The sequence below is a fragment of the Strix aluco genome, chromosome 21 (assembly GCF_031877795.1).
Source record: "Strix aluco isolate bStrAlu1 chromosome 21, bStrAlu1.hap1, whole genome shotgun sequence".
In the NCBI taxonomy this organism is placed as follows: domain Eukaryota; kingdom Metazoa; phylum Chordata; class Aves; order Strigiformes; family Strigidae; genus Strix; species Strix aluco.
This window is the reverse complement of record NC_133951.1, coordinates 7,367,107-7,392,992: the sequence shown is the minus strand read 5'-3', so window position 1 is coordinate 7,392,992 and position 25,886 is coordinate 7,367,107. Positions and strand designations below refer to the sequence as shown.

Below are 25,886 nucleotides of genomic sequence, written 5' to 3'. Positions count from 1 at the left end.
TACTGAAATTAATATAAGCAAACAAACTTTTGTTTGTGTCAAAAAACAACCAACAACCAAAGTTTGACATTAGTCCCACAGACATTCAAATTATCATAGTAGTAGCCAGGAGAAACTGACTGAATTCTGCACATTTAGTTCTCCCCTTCACATAAATGCCCGCCCAGCTGTTCATGAAAGTCTACGCTAAGCACCAGGGAAACCCAGTGAGGGCTGATGAATAATGCACACAAAACAAAGTCCACCATATCTGGCTGGGTGACCATACAATTATGCAATGAACAATAGTACTGACTCTGTAAACTTGGTTTTGAGCCCTGTTAGTCGGGCTTAGGGTCAAAATTGGGTAATGGAACTGGATGCATGGAAAGGATCTTACACCAGGGTCCTTTAGCCAGTTTTCAACTCCATACCAGGCCAGGTTCACTGCAGCTGGCATGCTGCAATGCCAGGTTTTCACTCAGCTATGCAGGAAACTAAGCTCAGTACCAGAAGATGCCAACTTAATGTTAGTCAGGCTGATCCCCACCCATCCACACATGCTTGGAGTTGATCCAGCCACATACCTAAAAGGAATCATGTGTTTTCTTAAATCCTTATGGTACTGTGTATGTGGCATCTGTTTGTTTTTTCCCCAACACAACTTTGTGCAGCAATATGTTGATAAGACTGCTCTTATCTATTTTTCTGTACTTTCTGCAGCACCAAAAAGTTGTAGAGGTCGTATGCTAGAAACAATACAAAATACAGAAGATCACCTCTATTCAAGAACTTGAAAGACCCCATTATTTAGCTGGAGAACAAAGAGTTTAACCATGGTTGCACCTGCTTCAAACTATTTTACTGACATTTAGACTCTAGCCCAAATCCTTTCTGTATGTGTCTCCACTTTGCAATGTTTGACCATGTGCTGCCTTCACTTCCTGGTTCTCAAATTCATGCATGTTTATGGTCTTCTTATTGGTACATCATCATAGATAAGGAGCTTGAGTCTATAACTCTTAGTAATGCAAACAGTCCATGTAACTCAAAGAGTTTTCTTGTACAAGTGAAGATTAATAACATTTAACAAGACCGACAGAGCACTCCGCAGAACACAACATTTTGATAAATGGTGCTCTCATAGCAGCTTACACCAGGCGCATTCTAAAACATTTACACTGATAGGAAATATTCTGATGACTTCAAAGATGCACTGAATATGGTTCCAAAACAAACACAAGTTTTTTGTGACCCATCTGTATCACAGTCTTTCTTTTTGAGTATGGATTTCTTTAACCATGATTTCCTCAACTGTAACCCAAGGTAGATGTGAAGAATGCAACACTGGACTTATACTATTGCTGCACAGCTCAGCCGGTTAGACACAGGGCTATGCCATTAGCAGGTTCACCTAATATCTACTTTACAAACACTCACCATTTCTTCTCATTATTTCCTGCCATTAGAAAGCAGCCTGAGTGCGTGGGAAAGTACAGTAAACAAAAGGACAGTAAACAAAACAACCATCTCTGATATTAAGGAAGTTAGTAAGATTTGTTTACTTCCAAAAAACCAGAAGCCTACTCAAACAAGAATAATCAATTTTGGGTTCATGCTTTCTAATATGCTTTTGTTCAAAGACAATCCAGTAAGTCTCAGTATTTATCCTAGCAGTCGTAGGGCAATATTCATTCTAACAGTCTTTGTAGGGATAACAACAGGTTGGATTTGAGTTGAAAGGAGATCTACTCCCTTCCCTCTCCCCTACCCCAGAAATAGCTCATATGAAAAGAACGAATTTTCTCCTTTGTGTGGTATTTAATTAATTCAATTGCAAAACTTTTTGGTGAATTTGGCATGAATAAAATGACACTTTGGCATTTAGCAAACTGTATCTTTACCACATAAGGACATCACCATTTTCTCTCCTTTAATTCTTTTGGTAGCTATTCTACATCAAAGAGTAAAAAAAAAAAGTAAGGTTTTGTGGACTATCAAGCTACATTACTGAGTATTAAACCAAACAAAACCCCAAAAGACTAGGAATTCCATTTTGGAACTTAATAATCTAAAAGTGATCACTAATCACTTTTCATCATATATCTTTAAAGAATTTTCAATACACAATTATAGACTTGTCACAGATCAGAGTCTAAGTACACATTAAAATGTTAGGCATTAACAATTTCATTGCTATTAAACACAGCAGTAATCCACAGATAGCACTGCTGTAATTTGAGTGTCAAGGTGATCCAGAAGCTTAGCAAATTGTAACTGCCTCAAAAAGCACAACAATTGTGAAATCATGTCACCTCTGATCTTAAGTGCCAATCTTTCTCTTCTACCCAGAACAACTTTTCATTCATGCCAGGTTTAAAAAAAACTGCGAAGAAATGCTAAAGACAGACTAACTAAGGAAAATATTAAACCCTAAACTCCAAATGCCTGCTTAAACAACAGCACTACTTTCCTTCCATCTGCATTCAGCCACGTTTTTGAATTTAGCATGGCATCATGTGCACAAGTGCTGCGGTGAAGTGAGGTTGGCAGTACTAAGTGACATGAGGGACATACACTGGCCTATATCCGTAGGACAATAATCACCCTGAACAGGCATTTTGTATTAAAGCTGCTGCTTTTTCATCTAACATCCCCTACCCTTCTCCCTGGCACTGTTTCCCAAAGAAGTCAAAGTCTTATCTGCAAACCCAAAGGCTCCATCAGTTCACGTGAAGTCAGTCAATAGAAACTAGTATGGTACTAGTCAGGTTAGTGTCACAACTGTAAATACAATTTCAACCATAAATCAACATAAATGAGGCCAGAATCCACTTAAAATGCTAACCCAGACATTTGCATTGGGTTTAAGTAACGTAGTAAAAAACTGGCATCATTTTACACTATTTCAATTTTCAGTATCAACTATGTGTAAGCCACCCTGCCTCACATAAATCTGCATTAAGAATGATACAAGATTTGGACCTGGAAGCCTCAAGAACCTCAAGGCAGCTTTTTCATTGCTTTATAGTTAGTCTGGGCAATTATCTCTCTGAAATGCAGTGCAAAGCCCTACTATTCTGATTTGGCAGTGAGCTATGAGTCAGCTGTCTTTGACCTACCCAAAGAGGGTTCTACACACTGAGCAGCAGCATCTCTTTATTTCTGTATAACAATTAGTGAAAAACATTTTGAGATATTTGAGTAAAAGGTACTATAGAAAGTACTGTTTAAATAAATTATATTTCTCTAGGCTTTGAATTAAGAACCACCATCAGTCCTAATGGATTAAAACATGACATGTTTTACTTACCTCCTACACATGCTTGTATCCTTTTATAAAAGGCTAATATAGAAATTCTTTACTAGTCTTCCATGCAGTAGAAGAGCTAGATGGCCTGTGATCATCAATACAGAGACTAAGAAGCACTTTAGGGGCTGGATGACGCCAGCCACCTCATTACATATGGCCCACAGTCACATTAGCATTATCCTGTGACAAAAATAAGATTAATATGATAAGAATAATATTTGCTCTTCCCCCTCAAAAAGATATCAGAAAGATCTGTCTGGACTTTAGGAAGGAAAAGGTTTCCAAACTTCACTCTAAGCCACAGTAGATGAGAGGACTGCTGTCATTACAAAGCTATGATATCTCTGGGCATTGCTTCCTTCTGTGAAGATCGCAAAAGGTGGGATCCCTTTTCTACAAACATGCAAATGAATGCCAGAGTCAGAGAAAGATATTCTCTAGCTTTTATTAGCCAATTTGTAGCCCCAGCGTACAATTTTTACAGTACTTAGACTTGCAGAGTATTTGATACATACAAAACATTTCTCCCATTGACCTGTTTTAGCTGTAACTGCTCAGCTCTTCTGCAAATCAGGCCTCGGGGGAAACAAGAAACATACAACTAGTGACCACGCTTGAAAAGTTTGATTAAAGTGTGTTGCCAAGCAACACAAATTCTGGCAGAGACAGTGATAAAATTCTGTTCTCTAGAGAAGCCTTAAATTTGTTTGTGACTATCTTTTCCTCTTCCTGCAACCCCCTCTATTCACTGTGTCCCACAACCTCTGCCATAAAACGCGAATGTGCTAAATTAGTGTCTTTTCCCACACAACCCTTGCACAGGCAATCATGCTTCTGGTATTGCTAAAGTGTTAAGATAACTTTAGATTGTGAGTGTGTATTAATTCCTCACTTGGCTCTCCCCTACTCTTATTTTTTAATAAAACAGAAAAAAAAATTCTACTAATTGACACAATTCTTGTACCTACCAAAGTGATTACGAGGTTAGGTCTTTCCTCTCTTTTTCCCATACCTAACTGGCTCTCAGACCTAATTTTCTCCTCTCTTTCTCTCTCTGCCTCCACCATTCCACAGCACCTCATTTGGGTGCAATCTCCTCCACACCAACTGTCTGCTTATCTTCCCACCCCAGCACCTAGCACAGCTGTCTTCACCCAGCCAGTCAGTCCCAGTTATAGCAGATACCAAAATCCAGCCCAGAGCGCTTCATTGGATAAAGATGTAGGCTTTGTAACTTATTTCAAGCTTATCAAGGAAATCTGTTTCTCTCAGATGCTGACTCCATTTTTATCACACTTACATATGCAAATATATGTATGTGTGTGATGTGGTATACATCTGTGTACAAATTGCATAATATTTGCAACCATAATAAATGTGAATGTAATTTATATGAAAGAACAACAGCAGATCAGATCAAACAACCTGGGAAGAACCCAGCAGATGAGACATGAGTGCTTCCTTTAAGAGTGGGTTACTGAAGAGCTTCTGGGAGTAGGAAAGGGGATATGCCTGAGGAAGCGAGCACCTGCACTAGCAGTTGCGGCAGTAAAAGAAATTTGAGGAAAGGGGCAGGCACTACACTCAGCAAGGACAGAACCAGGGGCCACAAGTATTGAGCTGAGTCCCTGCTTTTTAGCAAAGGTCCTGGAAGAAAGTAATACCAGTGGGGGAAGACTATGAAGCAGTGGTTAAGCTCTAAGCTCCTAACACCCATGGACACTTCTTGTTCCAGATCTTTCACATTCTCATTCCTTCTCTGGCAAAGGATTCTCAGAGCTGCTCCATCCCCCATTATCCCATACCCTGGATGCAGGGGCAAACAAATTTGGAAACTGCTGATCAGCAGCAATAGTCAGCAGCAAAAGTGTTGGAAAAAAGAACACAAAAACAGGCAGCAAAGAGAGAACCTTCATCTAAAACCTTCCAGCCATTACACCTAGAGGTTTAGGAATCTCCTGAGCCAGAGGTTCCGCTGTATTAACCTGGGAATAACTGAGAATAATAATAATGGCTTCTCACACTTCAAGTTCCCTTACTACCTGTGGAGCAAAATAAGGCCCACAGCTCTCATCTCTAGGAAGAGACAGCCTACAGCTACTGCAAGTCAGATGTATATTTAGCAAGATCAGTGGAGCTGTGCTGACTTACTATGCACAATATAATTTAGGTTGGAGTAGCATCCAAAAGCTCCAATTAGGAGGAGAGCTTCATCCTGTCAGGCACTAGATGAATACCTACGGTCATGCATGCCCTATCCCAGGAAGACAGGCCAGGCTGCCTTCATATGCTTCTAATTGGGCTCTCCTTGAAACTGATCCTGAATCTGCAACATTTGCAGAATGTAGCTGTTTGTTTACTCCACTGGACTGGAACATGAGAATTAATTTAGTCTATCCCTTGCGAAATGCAGGCCTTGCCAATACACGAAAGGATAGAACTCAAAGTCTAATGATAAGGTATAAAACATACCTTCATCCTCCAGGCTCTAAGTATTTGACAGGCTCACCAATTTCTGTCTATCATAAAAAATTTGATCTCAGCCCTGTATGCTCAATAAATAGGACATTCATAGTTCAGACATCTTTAACTGCCTATAGAAAGTGGCCAGCTCCATCCAGCTTTTTCAGGTGACATTTTGACCTCCCTTTTCAAGAGGAAATTAGGGGAAGAGAAAAAAGAATAAATGGTGTATATCCCTCTTCCTCCTTTTTAATCTGCTTTTGAGTCAGCCCTTTCTGATACAGCCTCTCCATATGCTTTTTTCATTGTGATATTTACATGTTATTTTAGACAGTTTGTATAAGTGTCTTCAACAATGCAGAAATGCTAAGCACCTAAACATGATATGAGATCCATACTGTCATTTACATCATAACTAATCAACTCTACGAGCGGGATCATTAAGCTCATCATAAACACCTTTTAAAAAAAATGCTTTGAGGCTGGTAAAAAGAACAAAAGCAAAGTCCAAGTCCTGAGTTTGAATGATGTATAAATTCCATCCTGTAAATAACAAGTAGAACATCCTCTTGGGGCAGTGGGAACTAAAACTAACTGTTGCCCTTCTTCAGGAACAGCTATGTTAGGTAAGGCACAAGGGAAAGGAGGCCACATGAAACACTTGTAATATTTCAGTGTCACCAGAGTTTAACCTGGGAAGGCTTTTACTGGAAAGCTTCCAACTCTGCCAGATCTTTGTTACATAGTGGATTTTGTTCTGCAGCTGAAGACCTTCAAAATAACAAAACCATGCAAAGGAAAAGCAGATTGACTTTCTGGCAGGAAGTCAATGTGCAAATACTAATGAAATAATCTCAGTAAGCAGTCAGACTCCTCAAAGGTCAACAGCTACGTAGTGAAGAACTTCAGCATTTAAGTTATTAACTATTTTGTCTTCAAGGCTTCTGACAGTTTCTGTGCTCTAAGTTAAGGGTTTAAAAAAAACCCACCAAGATTTGATGACTGAACAGTCAAGCTCCCTCTATATGTATCTCTGCGATTCTTCAGGAAAAAAGATGATCTTGTTCCTATGGAAGCTACCAACCTGATTCCTATCTATTTAGGACCAAAACCAAAAGCAGCTAGGAAAATGGACTGTCATCAGTGCTCCTTCTCACCTGTTTCTGGCAAAGTGCACTATGAAACACCCAATCTCAGTGCTATCTTCCATTGCCAGCATCCTCCTTGTTCGTCCATATCCTCATTCTTTTATCTACTCTCCCCCTCTTCTTTTATTCCACCTCTCGCAACCAAATACTCTTTATCCCCGTTACTGGTCTACTCCTGTCCTTTTTCTCTCCTAACTCAGAACTAAGAAATGGGTGCAAGCAATGACAGGGGTGAAGGGGAAAAGGAAATTAGCCTTAGGAAAGAAAGTGAATGACCTCAAATTGCCTAAGCTTTGAAATATCTTAGGGTGAAAGTCACTTGCTGTCTCTGCAGTCCCATTTTGGTAGAGCGAAAATTAGTGGTGAAACCTTCAGCAGTTTTAATGGGATCAGAAGCAAGACTTCTAGAAGAACTAAGCACAGCTTAAGTCTTCCAGTTACTCATTGAAGGAGCTTCAGTTCTCATTTGTACCACTTAGATTATGGAGCGCTGATAAATTTACTGTCTTGCACCTTTATAGGTCAGGATTAGTCCTATTGTGCTACTGACAAATACAGTATCACTGGCATGTTGATGATTAACACAATGACATGTTTTCATGCTTAGGCACACCACTTTCTATTAATTGTACATGAAGGAACATGTCCCACTCTTGACTGTTCCATTCTTTTCATTTTCTTAAGTTGGGAACTTAAAAAAAATCTGTTACTTTCTTGATGCTACTTTACATGGCCCCTTCATTTTGCAAATCTCCATAACATTTGCCTCTTGTAAATCACAGGGGAAAAATGTGGATGTAAGGCAGGCAATCTTCTTGTCTATGCTCAGAAATTGTATTGGATTAATTTAAACTGAATTTACTGGATGCACTTTAGCCTCTTCCAAATACACAATCTAAATTAATACAGACCAGGTTAATTTCATCCTAGGAGTGCCTATACAGCTTTTTGTGGCCCTTTATTGAAACTGATTTATTTAAAATCACTTTTTATTTAGACTTCGCTTTTAGAACATAAAATATCCCTAGCCAACAGAAAAATCATAAACGCAAATACAAAATACCAGGAGAGATTACTGAATTTCCACCCCTCACTGTGCCCATTTAGACCAGCTCAAACACAGTACGATGGAAGTGCTCCTTTCTGTAAAAATGGTAGGGGTAGATCTCATTTCTGCTTAATGTACTATCCACTTTTTAGCTTCCTTATCCCTAACACAGGTCAACTATGAAAGAAATGTGAACTAAATCCTACCCTCCATGAACCATGGAATCAACAACAACTTAGCCTTTCTGATCCAACACTACTAAAGAAAAGAAAAGCTTAAGAGAAACAAGATGGGAGCGCCCTATTTCTGGCTATATTGATGTGTTTGGGATTGCTAGTCAGATCCCATCAGTTCCAAATCAGAGTAATAAAGAAGCCAAAATGAGAATTCTTATCTGCTAGTTGGATTTCTGCATCTCTTACCACCAATTTCAAACATACGGAAAGTGAATTCCACGCTGGCACAATGCCCTTTCAACTCACACATCAAAGCACTGCCTCTTCAGACAAAGATACATTCAAGCTGAGAAAGCCTAAAAGTAACATCTATGTATCTAATCTATTTAAAGAGTGTCATCACTGCAGACAGGACAAAAAGAAGTACTAAGCATTACAGAGAAAGGGATCTCAAGAAGAAGCAAAGGTTCCTCAAGCGACACATGTAAAGGGAGGTGGGAAATTAAGTGTTACAGATATATAGGTTTAATGTCCAGCATTAAGACATTTTTATAAAAGGGAAGAGCTATTGACTATGACACTACCAAAGTGCAAATACAGCAAGTATGAAAAACACAGACATTTTACCCAATCTGTGAGGAAGTGGCACATACCTGGACTTGGCTAAATTAGAAATATTTCACCGATGTATTTGTAACTCTACTGCTATAGCACTCTAAACACAATGACAGTGAAAACTGCTCAGGAATAACACAGTAAGTTCCAAGCTTCTAAGCGCTTACTGCAGTAACATGGTCTGTTTCCCAACATCTTTGCAGTCCTTTGAGAGGTGTAGATGCAGATTTAATGAGCAATGCCTACCATCTGTTAATATTGCCTTTAAAAGCAACTGAGAAAAAAACAGCAATACCAAGAGTGCAAGAGATGGCAGAAGCTCTAAAAAAATGGACCATCAATAATAGGGTTCTCTGTGTATGATTGCTGTAAAAACAAATCCCCAAAAATGAGCAGACTACATGTTTATTTTGCAACTGTTAAAATATTTAAGTCAGTCTTAAACCTGGATTAGAACCATGCAATAAACATTCAGGTTAACAGAGCTAGTGGGCTTATTACTTCTGATCAAAAGCCAAATGCACCAAAATGACACATCCCAGGACCTGATCCTGCAGTACCCAAGCTCTGGACTAGCTCCCTTCTCTAACAAACCAGAACAGATCTCTTGAGTTACACTGATTTATGTAAATACAGGACCTGGCTGCTTGTTAGTTTATACTCAAGCCAAGCAGGTAAAAGCTGCTACAGAGTAGTATTTCTCACTTACTCATTGGGGTTATAACTAACTACTTTGGATGCTAGACAGTGGACAGTCAAGCCCCTGGTCCCTAAAGTGTCTAAACAGAGAAAGCTAAGCCTGACAGCACAATACATTTTCAGCCACTAGCTTGGGCAATTCAGCTTAACTTTGTGAAGCCATTCAGTAGGCAGTCACAAATGCATTACAAAGATACAGAGAAACTGCCTGGTGTCTGTCTCTCCACTCAACAAATGCTTCATTTGTTTGCAATGTGAACCTGCTTAGGTAGGAAGAACTGCTCCATGGCCAGCCTAAGTGCTAGCTAAAGATCAGGGGACTGTTTCCCACCCTACTGTGAGCCTATAATTTAGACCCAGGTCTAAATCACTTGCAACATGTGGGTGAAGCTTCAAAGCTTATCTATGAAGCTGTAAACATTTAACTCCCTTGTGTTCAAGTTTCATTATTGTCTATTCTCACTAATTAGTCTTCTACAGAACATGACCTGAGGACAGGACTTGTATTTAGCTGGTATCAGGTATTTGTATCATAAATAAGAAAGAGGTCACTTTTTCATTTCAGTTTCACAACAACTATTCTCATGGATCTATTCACCTCAGGAAGTGTGACTTCTGTTTTCACTTAGATGCTGAACTCTGATTCCCTCTAGGATAAGGACTGTATTTCCTAATAGCTGGCAGGACAATAACTTCATCTTTTTCATCCAGTCATGTACATTTCAGTCTTACATTAGTATTTTCTTCTTCCTCAAGAAAGCTTTAAGAAATTGCCAAAAATCCATTTACATGCTTTGGGTTTACTTCCATAGTCCCAGTTTTATTTGAACACAATATTAAACCTGGAGGGAAAGAAATAACTGGAGGTCCATAGTTTGCATGATGAGTTAGTTATCTTCGGCCTTCTTTATCCTTAGCTTTGTGACAAGAACAGATGTAAAAGCTCTTTGCAGTCCTTAATCAAGACATACTATTACTGAGATAACCAGAAGACAAAAGAATAAGCCAAGTCACCGGGGTTCAGAAACAGAGATGGTTGCATGAAATAAAGGGTTTATTTTAATCACTAGAATTCCCTGACAGAGTTTAAGTCAATTATAAAGTTAAAGCCATGTTACCTTGCTGCATGTTAGTATAATCATGTAGAATACATTTGTAGTAATTGTATAATCATAAAATTTTATGACATACTGACCTTTTAATTCAGAAATGCATTATTTTTCAATGATTTTAATGGGTTATTAATTTATACAAATTACAAATAGAGCTTGCTCCCCTTTCCCAAGCAGATTAAAGCAAGTGCAGTTAAAATGCAAAAGTATACTTTCCTATGACTTTTCTGCATCATCTGTGGTGAACACAACAGCAAAAAATTTCTCCTTGTTTTCAGCATATAACAACAGGAATCAGAAACACGTTCAGAGCAAGACATACTTAGGTGATAACTCAGGCATGTTTCCTATTAAAGACATAGTCACATTGCAGTTTAAACAAACACCAAAACCTAGTTGTTTAGAGCTAGACTGTTGTCATTATTTATTCAATCAAAACCAATTTCTTCTTCTGTATGTCATACAGACATTGCGTGTGTCCACACCAATCTGGCAGGCACCAGGTACTTGCCTCCTTTGCTCAGGGGAAATAATTTTTCAAAGAATATATTCTACATTCTTCTAGAACTCAAAATCAAACTCTTCTTCTTTTAATTACACTTTTAAAAAGAGTATTTCACAAAATTACAAACACTTGAAAGCCAAAACAATTCCAATTTGCAACCTTAAGCACAGATGTGGGAAATAGGGCCCAAACACATATGTAAGAGACTCCCTCCCTCTCCTTGCCTAATATAAAACTATCCACTCAGATTAAATGCCCCCAGAACTTTCCCAGACACAATGACAGTCTGATTTCTTCCACATGCTATTCCCTCTCCCCTCACTCCTGTCTCTCCCATACTGTACTGATGGAGGCCTGTTAAAACTGTCTTCACGCATCTTGTTTACAATCCCTTCTGAAACCCAAACCACTGCACTGTGTGCCCACAGTTTCCTCATGTCTCAGTAGATGGATGAATTGTTTCCTCATTTCTTTCCTTCTTCTTTTTTGTGCATCGTTTTTCACCTGAGGAAGACTTCTTACACCTGCACTGAAATTAAGTACTGAAATTATGTCTAACTGTGCTAGATCTCTGGGAACAGCCCTGAGCCCTGATACTCCAAATACTGCACTGGTTTAGAAAACAGAATTTCCCAAAAACTTGAACAGCTATTTTGCTTTTGGCCACATCTTCAAATGTCAGTAAAACCCAGTTGAGGGAACAATCACCACTGTTAATGGCAGACAGACAGTTTTGACAGTAAGGAACAGTGGCCACCATTTGTAACAGCAAAGTCAAACCAAGATTTAATTTCTGTTGTTCTTATTTGAGCTTCTACTAATGCCAGCTCATATCTAAACATAGTAAAGCTTTCTTCATCCACATTTTTTTAAAATGATACAGCTTTTACTGTGCTATAGAATAGTATAAATAAAAAACCACGAAGTTCACTTCCATACAAGAACGGCCAAGATCACTTTCTCAAAGAGTGGTAATAGGATACTGCTAACAGCAAACATCAAGAAAGATAGTTAAAACCATTACAAATCCATATCTCTCAGTAATTTAACAATCTATAGGTTCAGTCAATTTAAAAGATCTAGGAACAGGGGTTTAGTGGATTAGTAACAACAGACCATTAATCTCTGCAGCCTCAATTTTAATCCAGCAATGACCAAAGTGATTGAAAATCATTCTGACCACATGACTAGTAAAGCTCCTAAGCACAGTTCTCTCACATACCTGAATCCCAGCAGCAGAGGTCACAGTATGTTTCTAATGGGACTATTTACCCAGAGACTTCTGCTTAATACGTAACTAAACTCAATGCCAACATTTTTGGCAGAGTAATTCCACTGCACACTACTACTGTGAACTAAGAAGTGATTTGAAGATTTTATTTTACACTTTATTTCAGCCTGTATAAGCAAAGCTTGCTTTTTTCCCCTGGCAAAATATCCAAAACAAACTTGTGTAAAACAAATACTTTTTTGTTTCTACATAAGATTTTAAATAAATGTGTAGGAATTGATGACTGTCATGCCAAGCAAATGCCAGGAGATTATTTCTGTACAGTTTACATAATATCAGTGAAAGTTATATTATATTAAGAATTTTAAAAATAATGCAATAGTATTATGTCATATACTGGTTTTATGCATAAGAATGCTCTGTTTCAAAGATTTTTAATTTATGAGGTATTCAGGGACAAATCAATTCTCAGGTGCCCAATAATGTGATGATATTATGTGATCAAGACACCCTTCATCATTTGGTCCTCCACAACAGTTATTAGCATATCAGTAAAGAAGCCATTGAAAAGGAAACCTTTCAAAAAGGATTTAAATTTAACTGTTATTTGCTGTAGTCTGAAATCTGAGATACAGGTTCTTTTTCAGGAGCATTAGAAGGAATATGCCAACTACCTCATCAGATATGCCCTTTTATTACTGCAAAGTAAATAAGTATTTAAAAACATAAAAACCCAGTAGACACAGAAGGTCCCAGTTACACACAGTAAGGAACTAAAAATGGGAGAGTTACGAGTTATGAGAGTTACTTGCTGCTGTTTGTGAAGCACCAAGTAGAGCCAAAGCAGGACAACATCTGGAGGAGAGAAAGGAGAAAGTTTGCAGGCTCCATGCCCTTTCATAGATATAGCCCAAATACACAAATATGATGGAAATGTATTGTAGAGCTTTGTCCAGACATTTTTATAAATAGTGCAATACTTACATAAACTTTTTTGCCCATGATAGAAATTTATTTATAATATATGAAGACTTACCTCATTTAAAATGTGAGGAATTTTCTACTGATACATACTGAATATGCTACCACCTTCTCTCAGCAGTAGAAAGGACACAGTTGGCTTGTTTTGGTCCCAGACAGAGGGATAGACAGAACCTCAAGTATTTTTATATATCCCCCACAAGAAGTTTCCTATATCAGTCTGACTAAACTCTGCTTATGCAATCTAGACTGTGCCAGCTGCTCGCACAAAGCTGGCATGAGGTTTCCCAAGCACCACCGTTGGCACCACCTGGTAGAGTGGGTCCTCCACCAGGCACACCACGCAGCCCCACAGCCCAGGCCTCTACACAGGGGGGCCTCTTTATATCAATACAGACCTGAAGTCTGATCAAAATTAAATTTAAATTTGTGCTGGAAAAAAAGTGGAACAGAAATTCACGTATGAAAATCATTGTGTATTACCACTCACCTCTTGTTATTTCACTTCTTAGGTTTTTGGTTTTGTATGCTGTAGTCCAGGAGAAATCTGTTTACTATCATGAAAAATGGTGTCTGTTTCATTCAGGGCATCCATAAAGTGTAAATTAATAAATTAAAATCCAGATCATTTTAAATCTGATGGTACAGTGTCTCTTGCTGTTAGTCATACTAGAAAAGTCCATGTCTTCACTTTACCACACAAAGAACTAATATGATTTTACCTGGATAAAAAACTATTTTCTACACAACTGTATAATTTAATTAGAGATTATGAAAATTTCTGCTCATTTTAGCTGGGCTTTTCCAAAAATTTTGTATTGTTCATGTATTATACCACTGCTACTCCTTGCTTCAGCAAAGCACTTCAGCACATCCTTAATCTAAGTTGTTTTATACAATTACATAAGACTCAGATACAGCAAAACACTTAAGCACATCTCTTAAGTTTTGCATTTTGCTGAATCTGTGTATTAATGTATCACAATAAAGCCTAAAGAGGATGACTAAGTTTTTAGCTCGCAAGTGTAAAAACATACTTATGCTACCTAATAAATATAAATCATATTATTTATTACTCTATTTTGCATCCTGTTCCACAGTGAGCTAAATACCTGTGACTCTAGAGCAAAGGCACAATTACAGACTGGCAAAGATGAATTGGTAACAACTTGGAGAGAGTGCCGGGGGGCTACTGAAGACAAAAATTATGCATCTGCAGATAACTTTAAATCCCACTTGCAATTACTAACTGCCACATAGTACCCTCAGGATCATCTAGGCAAACGAGAGGAGACTGTGGAATCCTTGTAGATTACTTTGATTTTCCAGCAGGCACAAAAAAAAAAAAATACTATAACAGTAAGATACTGCTTATAAATATGAATGTGACCAAAAAGAAACGCAACTGGTAAAGCCAGGTGAATATATTGGCAAATAAAAAGTGAGAGTTACAGACATCATGGGCGAATGCCCTGGGGTGAGGATTTCACCCCCCAAAATTAATTCACATATGTGTACACAGTGTATCCAACAACTGCATCAGTATGTAAAGGGACAGGTTTGGTTTGCTGAGAGGAAATTTCAAAGAGAAAATTTAGGACCAAAACCTCTTGTGCCCTTAACCTTCTGTTGTCACCTACACCTGCACCAAGTGGATGTGAAACATGAGGCAGGTGAAGTGCTGCACTTTGAGGAACCTATTTGCTACTCATAGTTACAGCAAAAACATAAAGAGGCCAACTGAATCAATGTTAATAATTTAAGCAGAATTTAAATAACACATGTTTATGAAGGAACCTTGTGTGCATCTGAATTTTGTCTTAATATCACACAAACTCCTGGAAACCAATTTAAGTTAAACTCTAATTGATATAACTCTTAAATATACCATAATTATACCTCATGATAACTTCATTGCTATTACTATGAAGCAAAAAAATACCTTGTAATACACAGGCAGAGAGAGAAGGAGGGATCCAGCCTCTGAGAGGACACAGCAGGCCCCATTCAGCGACCCTTCCCTCACAGGGGAGCCACACAAGTTTAAACACTGAAGATGAATCTAGCTGAAGCAAACTGCATGAAGTCAAGAGGCAAGGGAGCACAACCAACCACAAACTCGCTGTTCAGCTGGGCTTCAAGTTCTAGAGGTTTAAAAATGGTCATTTTATGTTTCTTGGGGCCAGACTGCCAGGTTTTTCAGATGTTTCTAGGGGTTTGCAAGGGCAGGCAGTGTCACAAGGATGGTCGGCTTCCTGTGGCTCTCAGTCCACTGCCATGAGGAGCAGGGAATGCCACGCAGGTCAGCCACCCTCCTGACATCACCAGGCACCTCTATGGTGAGGAAACATGTCCCCGGCGAGGAAGCAGGTCCACAGTCAAGCTGGGGAGTCCAGTCGGTGAGGCGAGGCAAGGTGAGAGGTGGCAGGGCACAGGGCTGAGGGCCGGCGAGGGGCTGAGGTTAAAGGCAGCTCAGAGCCGCTGAGGCACCAGACATGACTCCTCACAGTTCTCTCCACAGCCTGACTCAAGGCTACTCAGCTGTGCAGGATCAGAGCTGACAGACCAAGCCACCAGACCCCAGGGGTGGGGGACGAGGCTGCAGAGCCCATGGGCTCGTCCCAGGGCCTGACACTGCCGTCCCTCCTGACTCTGGCACCACGGAGGCCTCATGCTCCCTCTTTTCAGTGAGGTGATTCAGTGTCATATCCGGACCAGAAAGAAGCTATAAGAGTAATCCTAGCATTGCAAAGCAGAAATGAGAATAAAAATGGGCTGTAATTAATTAAATTGCTGCTGGGTGACCTTTCACATGACATTTTACCTCAGTTTCTCCATCTGTGAAAGTGTGGCCAACACTATATGCTCCCTGCAAACCGTTCCAAGCTCTGCCACCAAAATTAAATCTTTTTTTTTTTTTTCTTTTTGACTGAAATATAACGCAATGGTCTTCTCATTCATACTTTTCATTCTTAGAAAAATCCAGACTGCAGAATCCCATTCAGGGAAATCTCCTGGCAGTAGTTGTTCACACACTCCCAAGCAGCAGGATGAGGACCAGCATAGGGTCAGTCAAACACCTTTTCTTTCCAGCAGCAGCAGCCCTTCCCTTCCATAAGTTCAGTTTCCCACATGGCAAATAACACAGCTCAGCTGCAAACGGTATGGCCTCCACGGACATGGTTCCCCCTATGTTTGAACAAATAGCTCATTCTCCATAACATTTCACTTTCAGGGGACACTACTGAAGTATTGTTACCCTTTTCTGCCAGCAAGCACAAATCTTCAGCACTACCTTTTTCCTAAAGAGAGTTTATTTTCTCTGCCGTGATGGCAAACACAAATTAATGCTCTTCCTAGCAGCCCAAATATGGCACCTTGCCAAACAAAACTTAGCTGTGGCAATAGCAATCCTTCCTGACCTGTTCCTTCAGGTACCCAACTGTACTGGGAGTACAGCTATCAGGCAGGGTTTGCTGGAGGACACGGTCAGCCCAACATCACTTCAAACAGTGCAGTTTTCCATAGTCACACATACCAAAAGACCTTTCTCTATTACTCATTATCCTTCTCTTTTAGCGTTAATAAGGCAAATTCTGTAGCAGTCCTGCTGTGCTAGTCTTTCTACCCATGGCAGAACAGAAAAACTCCGTTTTGATGACTATTCTTGAAGCAGAACAGGGCGTTATAGTAGTTAACAGTAGGAAAGAACTTAAATTGGAAACAACCCACAAAACTGACAAGAAGATGATTTTTCAAAAACCATGTTTCCCTATAAATCCATCTACTCAAATGCTACTTCCAAAACCTAGAGATGTCAACACATTTAGAGGGGAAAAAAAAGGATAACGTTGCTTAGCTTCCTCCTCCATGCATGTGCTTAGAAGCCACTTCTCACTAGTCAGTGCACAATTCTATCTGTTCCACACTTAAGAGCCAGATGACATACAGTATTCTGTGCTCGATCAAGTTAAGCACTAATGATAAAGGGAGGAAGAATAACAAAATGAACAGATAACATAATGGATATTATCTTATCTCTATACTTATTTTAGTATCTTGTTAAAAAATACATTCTAATTAGTTATTTGTGAATTACAGCTGCTGTGGTATTTTCCTGGCAATAATATTACAAAAGATAAAACTGTGGGGCATTTAAGTTTATTACTAATCTTACTACAGAAATACAAATGTTACAGATCCATTAATTTAAACCAGAAATGTTTTCATATGGAAAAAATACATCAAACAATGAAAGCATTTCTCTTCTTTAGTTCTGACCATTGCTTTCAGTACTCTATGTACGTGGGAACTGATCACCTTCCATTTCTCAAGATGAATAAAAGAAAGTTAAATATTTTAGGGCTGCAATCCTGGATAGGCTGTACCTGGCACTCCACAGGAGCACAAAGACCTGCCATCTAAAGCTTTTCTCATTGTCAAGCTTTAAGTTTTTGCAATTTGTAAGGCCCAAATCTCACTAACACTAAAGCCATTTATAACATTCTCAGAGTTCCAAAGTCTTTTAAGGTGGGTGTAAATATAGGTTTCCTTATGCTTTCTTACCTCAACTGTCAACTGGTAAGCGCTACATGAAAATGTTTCCCATACTGACAAATACAAAGTTTACACTTATGGGCACCCATGTGGCTACGAGGCACCCAGTACTTGTCTACATCACCAGAAAGGCTACTATACTACACAGAACATAGGTCTAAAATGTTTCAGTCCACTATTTTTATGACAATAACAACTTGCTAGTTTATCTTCAGGAAATGCGATTACAAGACCCTTGACAGCTTTTTAACCGTCAATGGTTAAACCAGCAATAAAATATTCCACTACTTTGAATTCAACTGTAAACAGGTTGGGCTGCGAATTCTCCTAAATGCCAGATTATTATCCTTTTTAAAAATTTATTTCCTACTTATTTACCATTAATATTTCAATTTATCTATAACAATGGAACGTCTTTTGCTAACTGATATTCTCCACTGTATCGACAGGCACTTTTATACTTGCTGATGGCATTACAATGGAAATGCAGTCACACTATAGAGTGTTGCCTCTAAGCAAGTCATTTAAAATTTGATTCCTATTTTATATTCCTTCCAACATGAAGTATAGTTAAGATAAAAACAAGATAGGAGCAAAATAACACTTATCACAGTATGTCAGTGTTGTCCATAACTAACTGTCATCTAGTTTTGTCTGCTGCTTGAGCTGGTAATGAGATAATGATAAAACAGTTTTATATAGTCTTCTATTAACAGCCCAGATGGGCCAATCATCCACTTCAGTCTTTGCCATGTTAAGTTTAGCCATAAACAACCAGTAACTACGAAAACTGCAGCTCCCTCCTCAGCTAAATTACAACCTTTCAACCAAGAAAGCAAGCGATGCTTTGACCAATAGCAACAAATAAGCAAAACAGCCTTTTAGGGTAAGCAGGAATTCCTTGTTCATTGGTATACAATAAATATTCAAAACGTAAATGGAAAGCCATTTCAATCATGATGAATTTAAAACCTAGCTGCTGTAGATTTAAAAACTGAAACCTCTCCAAGAATACTGCGGGCAAAATTTCTCTATACCATCAGTCATATCTTAAAGACTTAAAGAATACCCTTAAATTGAAAGTGATTATTTGAGTTGGGGTTTCATTCCTGTTTTTAGTAATTTTGTCTTGGAGGCTTGGTATCTAGTTCAATTATTAACAATGAGGCAACACAACAAGGTAAAGAGGTCCCTTTGAGAACTGGGTATCTTCATCACTGAGATTTGGAAAAGAATAGCTGTGATTACCAGTTTCTTTCCGCCAGTTTTCTGCATGGAAAATAGCTCAGCATAATATGTGCAAAACTATTCATAAACGTTCTCTTCTACTACCTTTACATAATCTAAAAATATGTGTGTTGTTTTGGCACTTTAGCGCCTATCTGGTCATGCTCTAGCTGTAAAACTAACAATAAAAATAGAATGATGAAAAATACAGGACACACACACACACAAAAAAGTAAAGCAGACATTTATAGGAGACTACAAGGCTATTTCCATAGAATTTTAAAGCAGAAACATCTTCACACCTTTTGAAAAGGCGGCAACATCTCTGAAGTGAGAAAGCATTCAAGTGCTAAGGAACTGAAAGTCTTTGGATCCAACATATGGCCTCCATCCTGTGTTTGAATGTGAGCAGGAGGATTGAATCCACGTGGATTTTTCAGAAACATCAACAAACTCCGTGCAGGCATGAAGGTTTGCCCACACACATGACGCTGTGGAGATGGGACAAAGCAGGAAAGAATACTATAATGGACTGGATGCTAAAAGCTCTTAGCTACCACATGTACCAGGCTGCACGATATACCTTCCTACATGCCTAGTGATTACTTTCTTTCATATATATATATCTGTGCTATGAATAATTCCTTCCCTAGGATAGTACATTTTGTACTTAAAAGTACAGGAAAAGCTATTTCTGTGACACTATTTGAGAATAATTAACTTGATTTCAACATTTTTGCCCAACCATAACAATGAACTATTCACTGTTAGTTACTAATGGCCATCAGAGCCTTGATATTCTTCCCTTCTACAAGACTGCTTTAGCTTGAATTATGTCAGGTTGTACAATGCTAAGCAAAGAAGAGTTATCAGACCTTACAGATCATCATTCAACAGATAATTCAAGCCCTGGCATAATTTAGAGTTCCTGCAGGACAACTCTGTGTTATGTCAGGTAATAAGAGCTCAGAGACTGCAGAAGCAGCAAGACAGAAAATGAAGTGCAATTCTCCTCCAGATACATCCCTAGTCCTCAATGCCAGGAGATGCTACATCAGATGTTCAATACACAGTGGAACTCCTTGATAGACAGGATTCTTTTTATACCATCTTCGTTGTTCATAATTCATGATTTATGATCCCTGTGTGCTGACTAACAGGCCAAAGAAGTTACATCATAGAAGGGATCTGCCCCTGCGTGACTTGAGGATGACGGCAAAGGATTAAAATACTTCCAAATAATAAGAGAGCTGTAGGGATTGCATGAATTTCATCCATATTAGTTCCCGCAAGCCAAAACAGTAAGAGGCAACGTATCAGTTCACAGGAAGCCACAAAGATGTTGAGCATGCAGGTTTTATAAATCATTCTGTTGATGGATTAATATCATAGTTACCTTCTTAGTCAATGCCTTAGCTAACATGCCATATAGAAACGTTCTTAATCAATGTCCACAATAGTAGCATTTTCTTACTTAAATGAAGCATCCTGCAAGGGTTTGAAAACAGCATCCTGTTTTTTTTCTTAAAATTGATTGTTAATATGTAGAATCACAGAAAAACTGCTCACTGTTTATACAAATGACTATGCAAGCAAAGGTGGCAGCCATTATGGGATCAACAACATCCCACCTGAGAACACTGATGTCAATTAATCTCTGGTGGTATTTTTACCCAGGAAGGAAATTTTGGACATCATACCAACAACTACTACCCTCTTTCTATATAAACAGTATCATTCCCACGCCATGATTATCTGCATCTTCAAAGGCACAACCACCAGAGAGGTCTCATTTCAGCATTCTATCTACAGGACATCTCTTCCACTACCCTGTGTTCCTTCTATGCTGTAGTATCATTAAAAGGAACTAAACCTTAAAAGTTATAACACAAATCATGACTATTTTTCCTCAGAGATACAACTCAAAGAAATAAATATGCATCATGACTTTGAAGGGAAGAAATAGCTTTCATTCCTTTCTAAAGGATAGAAATTGTTTTCGTGGTCCCTCAATCTGTTCTTATTTCTCATTTGCATCTGCACAAAGAAACTAGATTCTCCTTTCAAACAAGCAAATTCAAACAGCAAAAGCCTTAATTCAGTATGCCAAGAAAACAAAAATATTCTGTTTATTTCCCAATAATTTCCCAGTAATAAAAAGAATATATATTCCTAAATCTCAGCATGATTTCTTCCAAGCCAAGCAATCTATCACACACAGGTAACACAGGCTTATAAAAAATACGTTAGGTATAAAATATTTTGAAAATACATATGCCTCTTTTTCATAGATTAAATTACTTTCCATATACTAAGTCTCACAAAAATTCATGCATGTGAGAGACAGCAGAAAGCCAATTGTATAACTTCATTATTTATTTTAAGAAATACAGCATAAGTGCTACATTCAGTTTAAATGTCATGTAAATACATAGCAAAAGATAATGTGACATAACATTGAACCTATGTTTAATAAATAAGTTTACTAATAATGATAAACTAACTTATTAGTCTATTCAATTCAGTGACTGACATCATCCCTTCGAACAGCAGCCCTTAATAGGCCCTAATCCAAATAACCACCAGCATCAGTAGGAGGGCCATCACAGGTTTAAATAGACACTGAATCAAGGGTTTGCTAATGTTCAGGAAAGATCCATGCACGGAAGACCAGTCTTGTATCTTCATTGCTGAAACAACTGACTTAAGAAAAAAAAAAAAGAAAAATATAATGCTACCCCGCTCCTTAATTCACATTCCTGTAATTTGGAACAGTGTGCTCAACTAGTGGATTTTTTAAGTAACCTGTTGTATGAATGACCAGCGATGAAGTGCTAAAAATACAGTTTCTGGAATCCAGTGTTGAGGCAAACCTTAACAGGCTTCATTGCACCTTCTCTTTACTTACACTGTTATCCAGACATCCCAGCTAGATAATATGCTACAAAATACAGTGTAAGAAGGATGACGGAGGAAAGATACATAGCATTAGTGCCAAGCAGGTATCTACAGATCTTAATCCTTTTTGCCAAGATGAGAAATACTAAGGATTCCTGAAAAAAAATAAAAATCCCTAGGAGGAAAAAAAAAAGGCTAAAGCATGCACACACATCCTCTATGCAGTTAAAATTAGTTATTTGAAACCACAGCTTTAACCATGCAGCAAAAGCATCCCACCATTCACTTATTCACTTTATTCCCAAAAAAAAGAACAAAAAAAGAGAAAAAGAAAACAGAGAGAGATATCAGTCTGTTCTTCGTGATAGAGGGAGATGGAGAATGAGAGCCCCTGCAGGACTGATCCCACTACTGGTTTCAGAAGCCTGGGTTCCCATGTCTGAAAATGAGGAAAGGGAGGGGGGGAGATAAGGAAACACTGGCAGCTAAATGCATGGCATAAGGACCTGCACAGAATGGGAAAGCTTCTTTCTGTCTCAGGATATTACTGTCAGAATGGCCAAGAAAGCAATGAGCTTCATCTTTCCATTCTCACTGTGGCACATTAAGAAGTGCCTAATTTGAAGAGAACTGGACAGGTGGCATGTCACACTGAGCTAAATAGATAAGTGTGAGATTTAAATGACAAGAGGCAGCAGGTTTTGCTGTTGTAACGAGTGAGAGAGTGAATTATTCTGATGGTACCAATGGGCACAGGCGGGAGGTCAGCCTGGGGTGCTGCCAGTGTCACCCAGGTGCCTGGTAGCAGATGGTGCCAGTCCGTAGGGATAAAAGAAGGGTGACGTACCCCGTGGGCCAATAGCAACACTATTTGCTCAGAAATAAAAAAGTTCTGTGGATGGAGCAGGCAATACAAATGAACATAGATGCTGCCACCCCAAATGTAAGTGTAAGTGTCACCAGTCCAAGGGCCATACGGGTGGCTCAGTCCGAAGTGCTGCAGAGGCTCAGTGGGGGCAGGCACTGCCGGGTGAGATGCTGCAGGTGCTGCTCGCTGGGGGCTGCGGCTGGGAGATGGCCCAGGCCCATCCCTGCGTGGTCCCAACGGAGCTGTGGAGCTCCCTCTCCCTAAGCACCTCCAGGCTGGACACTGAGATGTCCCCCGGGACCCCCCACCTCCCCCCGGCAGTGCCTTGCCCGCGCTGCCTTCGTTCCCATTTCCGGACTTACGCAACGACTTGAGGGCAGAAGCAGCCTGCGGAGAAGTGGAACAGCAGGCGACACAGGAGCCTGGATCCCCATGGGGCTCCCTGAAGTGTCCCAAACTAGAAAACTGGCCACCTCCCCACTCCTGCCTCCTGCAACATAATTATTCCAGCATGACTGACATGACAAATTAACAAGGCAGCCAGGGCTTCTGCAGTAGAAGGGAGTGTTTTCCCCAAGAATAAATTGTTCCAATCCTTTACGCTAGACACCCAGCCGTGCCTATTCATTAATTGGACAAGCTCTGGTGACAACTGAAATTACCCGACTTCTACATACTGGAGAGATCTTTGCAAGCTTAAAGTGAGAAGCCTAAAGCTGGAATCCCAGCCACCAAAGAGTTCTTTGAATGGGGCTTTTTTTTAAAAAAAATTCATTTTCAGAGCACGACCACAGTAAAGCTTCTTTTAAAAGCAGAGGCACATTCTTCCGTGTTATTCCTCCCTTTGCAGACCCTGAACTGTGGCACCAGAACATGACAACTCCGCCAATGAACCGCAAACCTTTTAAGATCTGTGGATCAGCTGAGTTTAAGGACTTCAGAAGCTGTGAAATTCTGGGATTATTGCAATGTTGCAATTAATTATCACAATCGGGTACATTAGGGATTTTAAGCATCTGCCTAATCAGCACACTGTGGTTATTTATTGCAGCTAACGTATCATAATTATTACACAGGTATTAGAATTAAGGGGGGGGGGGGGGATTGATGTTTGTTGATTCTGTCACGACCCACTCACAATACATAGTTCATGTATTTTTCAACTACTATTTTGATTTGGGTTTAACTATACCTCTCTTGCCCCTTATTAAGAGGAAGCCTGGCAACCCTGTATGGTATTCCCCCCCCCCCCGCCCCCCCCCCGCCCTTTCTGTGCTAGCTGCGTACCTGAAATGCAGACGATGAAATTCGCTTGCAGAAGAAAAAGCACCTCCCAAACAATTTCCATCCTCCGATTCTCATGCCAAGTGCATCCCTCGGCGAAAAAAAATAACAAAGATCAATATCGCAGTTTGAACGATCCCAGCAAATTTCCTTTCGGACTTGCAGCCTGTATTCCCCAGATGTGCTGACAACACATGTCCGAGCTCTCTCTCTGCACAGCTCAAGCGAGATCCCTTCCCTTCCTTCGCCCTCCAAAAAAGACCACGAAGCCAACTGCCAGCACCAGGCTCTTCCTCCACGAGTGAGAAAAAAATCCACCAGATTTCCCAACAAGACATAGACAACAAACCCCCACTGATCCGGTCCGGAGAGTCTATTCCAGGGCGGCCGGGTGCAAGTTAACCCCAAACTCTGCACGTCTCAGCGGGGCAGTGCCAGCATGCCGGGGGCAGGGAGGCGGCGGAGGGCGGGCGGGGGCTCCTCTCCTGCTGCTACAAAACGAGCGGAAAGAGATTAATACCCGCTGCAACGCATCCCCCCCACCCCGCCGCCCCCGCCCCGCACCTCGGCGGCGCGGAGCACGTAGCAGCCGGCTGCCCCGGCCCTGCCGGGGTTCCGCAGTCCCCGGCGAGCCGCGGCGGTTCCCGCCCGGTGACTGCAGGGGTCGTTCTTGCCCCGCGCACCGAGCTGCCCTTCCCCGGCCGGGATGGCCCCGCCGCAGCCCCCCGGCACAGCAGCGCGATGAGCACCCCGGGAGGGGGAGCGGGGGGCTCTGTTACATTGGCGGTCGTGTCGTCCGTCCGTCCGTCCCCCCCCCGGATCTGAACTGCAGAACTCGGGAGCGTACAAGCAGCGGGGGCTCGCGTGTATCGCCGGTCGGCTTCGCGAAGAATGCCAGTATTTTAAAACTTATTTAAACAAGAAGGAAAAGAAAAACAAACCCAAACTTCTCGTGGTTTTGGTGATGGGAAGGGCAACAAGACGATACAGCCAAGAGTTAGCGAAGTACTCGCGCTGCAACGCGTATCTAACTGCATCCCCCAATCCACAATACTTCTGCATAGATTACCCCCCGAAAAAAAAAAAAAAAACAAACCCAACCAAAAAAACCCCCAACAGTGTCAGTTTTGGGGCTATCTCTTACTTACCCCCAAATCCTCCTGCTTTTTTTTTTTTTTTTCAGCTCATCGGATTTGCCACTCCTGCCTGCAGTCCCAAAAACAAATCGAGGTCAAGCTCCGAGCCGCTGCCTGCAGCCACCTACCACCACCTCAGCTGTGAGGAGGTACCATAGCTCGCTGGATTGCCCCCCTCCTCCCTGAATTCCGACTATTTCGCCATTTCCCCGAGTCGGAGACCGTGCTGCGGGGGGCCGCGGGCCGGCGGGCGGCAGCGCCGGGCACGGCGGGGGCTCGGCACGGCGGCGCGCACGGGCGCGGGCTCCGCCGCGGAGGCGGTGCCTGGGCGGGCGGCGGCGGGGCCGCACCGCGGCAGGGGGGTCTGCGGCTGGGACCGGGCCGGCGGGAGCGGGGGCAAGGCAGAAGCAAAAAAACCTCCCTCCCCGCCGCCGCCTGGGCTGTCTGTCTTCTCGGGCACATTCCAGAAGCTGCTGCTCACTTTGTTTAAAATGTGGGTCCATTTTTTTTTATTTTTTAAAATTTTTTTCCCCCCTCAAAAAAAAAAAAAAAAGAGGCGCACCTTGGTGCGGGGAGAGGTTGGGTTTCCCTTTCTGCGGAAAGGGAGACTGGGCGCAGCAAGGCAGCGCTGGCAGAGGCAAGGGGC

General features: G+C 40.7%; 1 protein-coding gene across 5 annotated transcripts in view; it reads right to left on the bottom strand.

Moving 5' to 3' along the window:
• Nucleotides 1-25,513, bottom strand: part of CA10 (carbonic anhydrase 10) — a 207,097-nt gene extending 181,584 nt beyond the window's left edge. Inside the window, exons 1-3 of one of the 5 annotated variants that reach the window (XM_074847572.1) lie at nucleotides 25,253-25,513; nucleotides 24,454-24,595; nucleotides 24,108-24,195 (exon numbers count right to left, since the gene is read on the bottom strand). In XM_074847572.1, the coding sequence (XP_074703673.1) occupies nucleotides 24,108-24,168 (61 nt within the window). In that variant the 5' untranslated portion in view covers nucleotides 24,169-24,195; nucleotides 24,454-24,595; nucleotides 25,253-25,513. Of the gene's footprint in view, nucleotides 1-24,107; nucleotides 24,596-24,668; nucleotides 24,946-25,252 lie in introns of those variants that run through there. The other 4 variants (XM_074847569.1, XM_074847573.1, XM_074847571.1 and 1 more) reach the window with 4 other exon arrangements.
• Between the last annotated feature and the right edge of the window lie 373 nt (nucleotides 25,514-25,886).